Below are 1,745 nucleotides of genomic sequence, written 5' to 3' on the forward strand. Positions count from 1 at the left end.
GTGGAGGTCGGAGGTCAGAGCCTGGCTCGGGGTGATACGGGAGTCAGGTGTGGAGTAATGCGGCTGCCAGGGGTCAAAGGTGTCAGAAACGGGGAGGCCGCGGATGTGGGGATCGGAGACCAGGGCCTGGGGGCCGAGGGGCCGGGGGTGGGGTTACAATATAGTCACCAAAGTGGTCGGAGGCAGGGGGACCGAGCAGGGGGCACTGAGCGTATTCGGAAAGCTAGGCGTCTGATACTAGGGACCGAGAATCTGAGGGTGGCAGCGGAAGGGGGAGACGGGAACCTGGGCGACAGGAAGAGGAGATATGGACAGTGGGGCAGAGGATTGACGATCGGGGTGGGAGATTTAATGTATTAACGCTAGAGTCACTGGGAATCAGAGTCAGGCCTGGTGAAGTGGGTTCTGGGGCCTGGATGTCGTGGGTCTGGAGGAGTCACATGTCAGTTTGGGGTGACAGGAGGAGGGAGGGATACTGGGTGCCGGGGATTATAGAGATAGGAGTAGGGTTGGGTTCAGACCACCCTGCTAGAGATGCTGGAAATCTTAGGCTCAGAATAGTATAGGGTAGGAGGCTTGGGAACTCACAGATCTGGAGGTCAGATGGGAGGATCCTGAGTTTAGGATGACAAGCAGAGAGGAGTGTATGGACAGTGGGGGCCAGGGATTGGGGGTGGTGGTGATTTAGGGTGAGGAAGGGGAATAAGATCCTTGCATCTGGGCAGACAAGTAGAGACTCCTCTAGAAAGCGGAGGTCACGGTCAGGATGCTGGGTTTGGGGTAGTCAGAGTCTCTTGGGGGGCACATAGGAGTGGGAACATGTATGACTGTGGATTCAGAAGAGTTGGAGCTTACCCTGGGCCAGGAGTTCAAGCATGTCTGCAATGTTCCATAGATATGGAAGAATCTACCTGGAGACGCGAAGCAGGAGGAGCAGGGAGAGGGTGGGGGATGTGGCCCACTGCCCAGGACAGAACCGGGGTCCTGGGAGAGGCTGTGGAGGCTCTGCTGGCACCTGCTCTGAGCACCCCCTCTCTCTCCCTTTCCCGGCCTGTTTCCCTTTTCTGCTGTGAAAACCCAGACATAAACGAGCTGAATCTGCCCAAGACGTGTGACATCAGTTTCTCAGATCCAGACGACCTCCTCAACTTCAAGCTGGTTATCTGTCCTGATGAGGTGAGGGCACGCTTAACTGGATTCTCAGGCACGGCAGGTGACACCACCTCAAGTTGGCTGGTTCACCTGCCAGGCCTTGCAGAGTGGGGTTCTGACTCCTCTCCTCTTCCTTCACAGGGCTTCTACAAGAGCGGGAAGTTTGTGTTCAGTTTTAAGGTGAGTCTCAGGTGGGCAGTGGTGGCTCCCTGGGCTGAGGAAGCAACAGCTGAGGCCCCAGCCAGGCACTGCTGTGCACCTATCCACCTGCCCTCTCTTCTCCTGGAGCCAGGTGGGCCAGGGTTACCCGCATGACCCCCCCAAGGTGAAGTGTGAGACGATGGTTTATCACCCCAACATTGACCTCGAGGGCAACGTCTGCCTCAACATCCTCAGGTGAGGGCGCTGGCCCTCCACTACGCTGCCCAGCCCTGCCTGCCAGGCCCCCTTCGTGACCTTGCACTATACCAGTCTCTTTCCCTTCCCTCCTCCTTGTGGTCTGTGTGTCCCTGTCTCGTCAGCTCTGCATTTTCTTCCTCATGGCTTGACCTTGGCTTTCTGGCCTGTGCTTCTCTGCACCCTCCCGCTAGCAT

General features: G+C 57.4%; 1 protein-coding gene across 1 annotated transcript in view; it reads left to right on the forward strand.

Moving 5' to 3' along the window:
- The first annotated feature begins 33 nt into the window (after positions 1–33).
- The window catches only part of UBE2M (ubiquitin-conjugating enzyme E2M), a 2,523-nt gene continuing 811 nt past the window's right edge, over positions 34–1,745 (forward strand). The window contains 4 exon segments of the mRNA XM_010857624.1: positions 34–79; positions 1,082–1,176; positions 1,294–1,332; positions 1,445–1,638. Of these exon segments, the coding sequence (XP_010855926.1) occupies positions 58–79; positions 1,082–1,176; positions 1,294–1,332; positions 1,445–1,638 (350 nt within the window). The 5' untranslated portion in view covers positions 34–57.

The sequence above is a fragment of the Bison bison genome, unplaced genomic scaffold, assembly GCF_000754665.1.
Source record: "Bison bison bison isolate TAMUID 2011002044 unplaced genomic scaffold, Bison_UMD1.0 scf7180017864383, whole genome shotgun sequence".
Taxonomy (NCBI): Eukaryota; Metazoa; Chordata; class Mammalia; order Artiodactyla; family Bovidae; genus Bison; species Bison bison.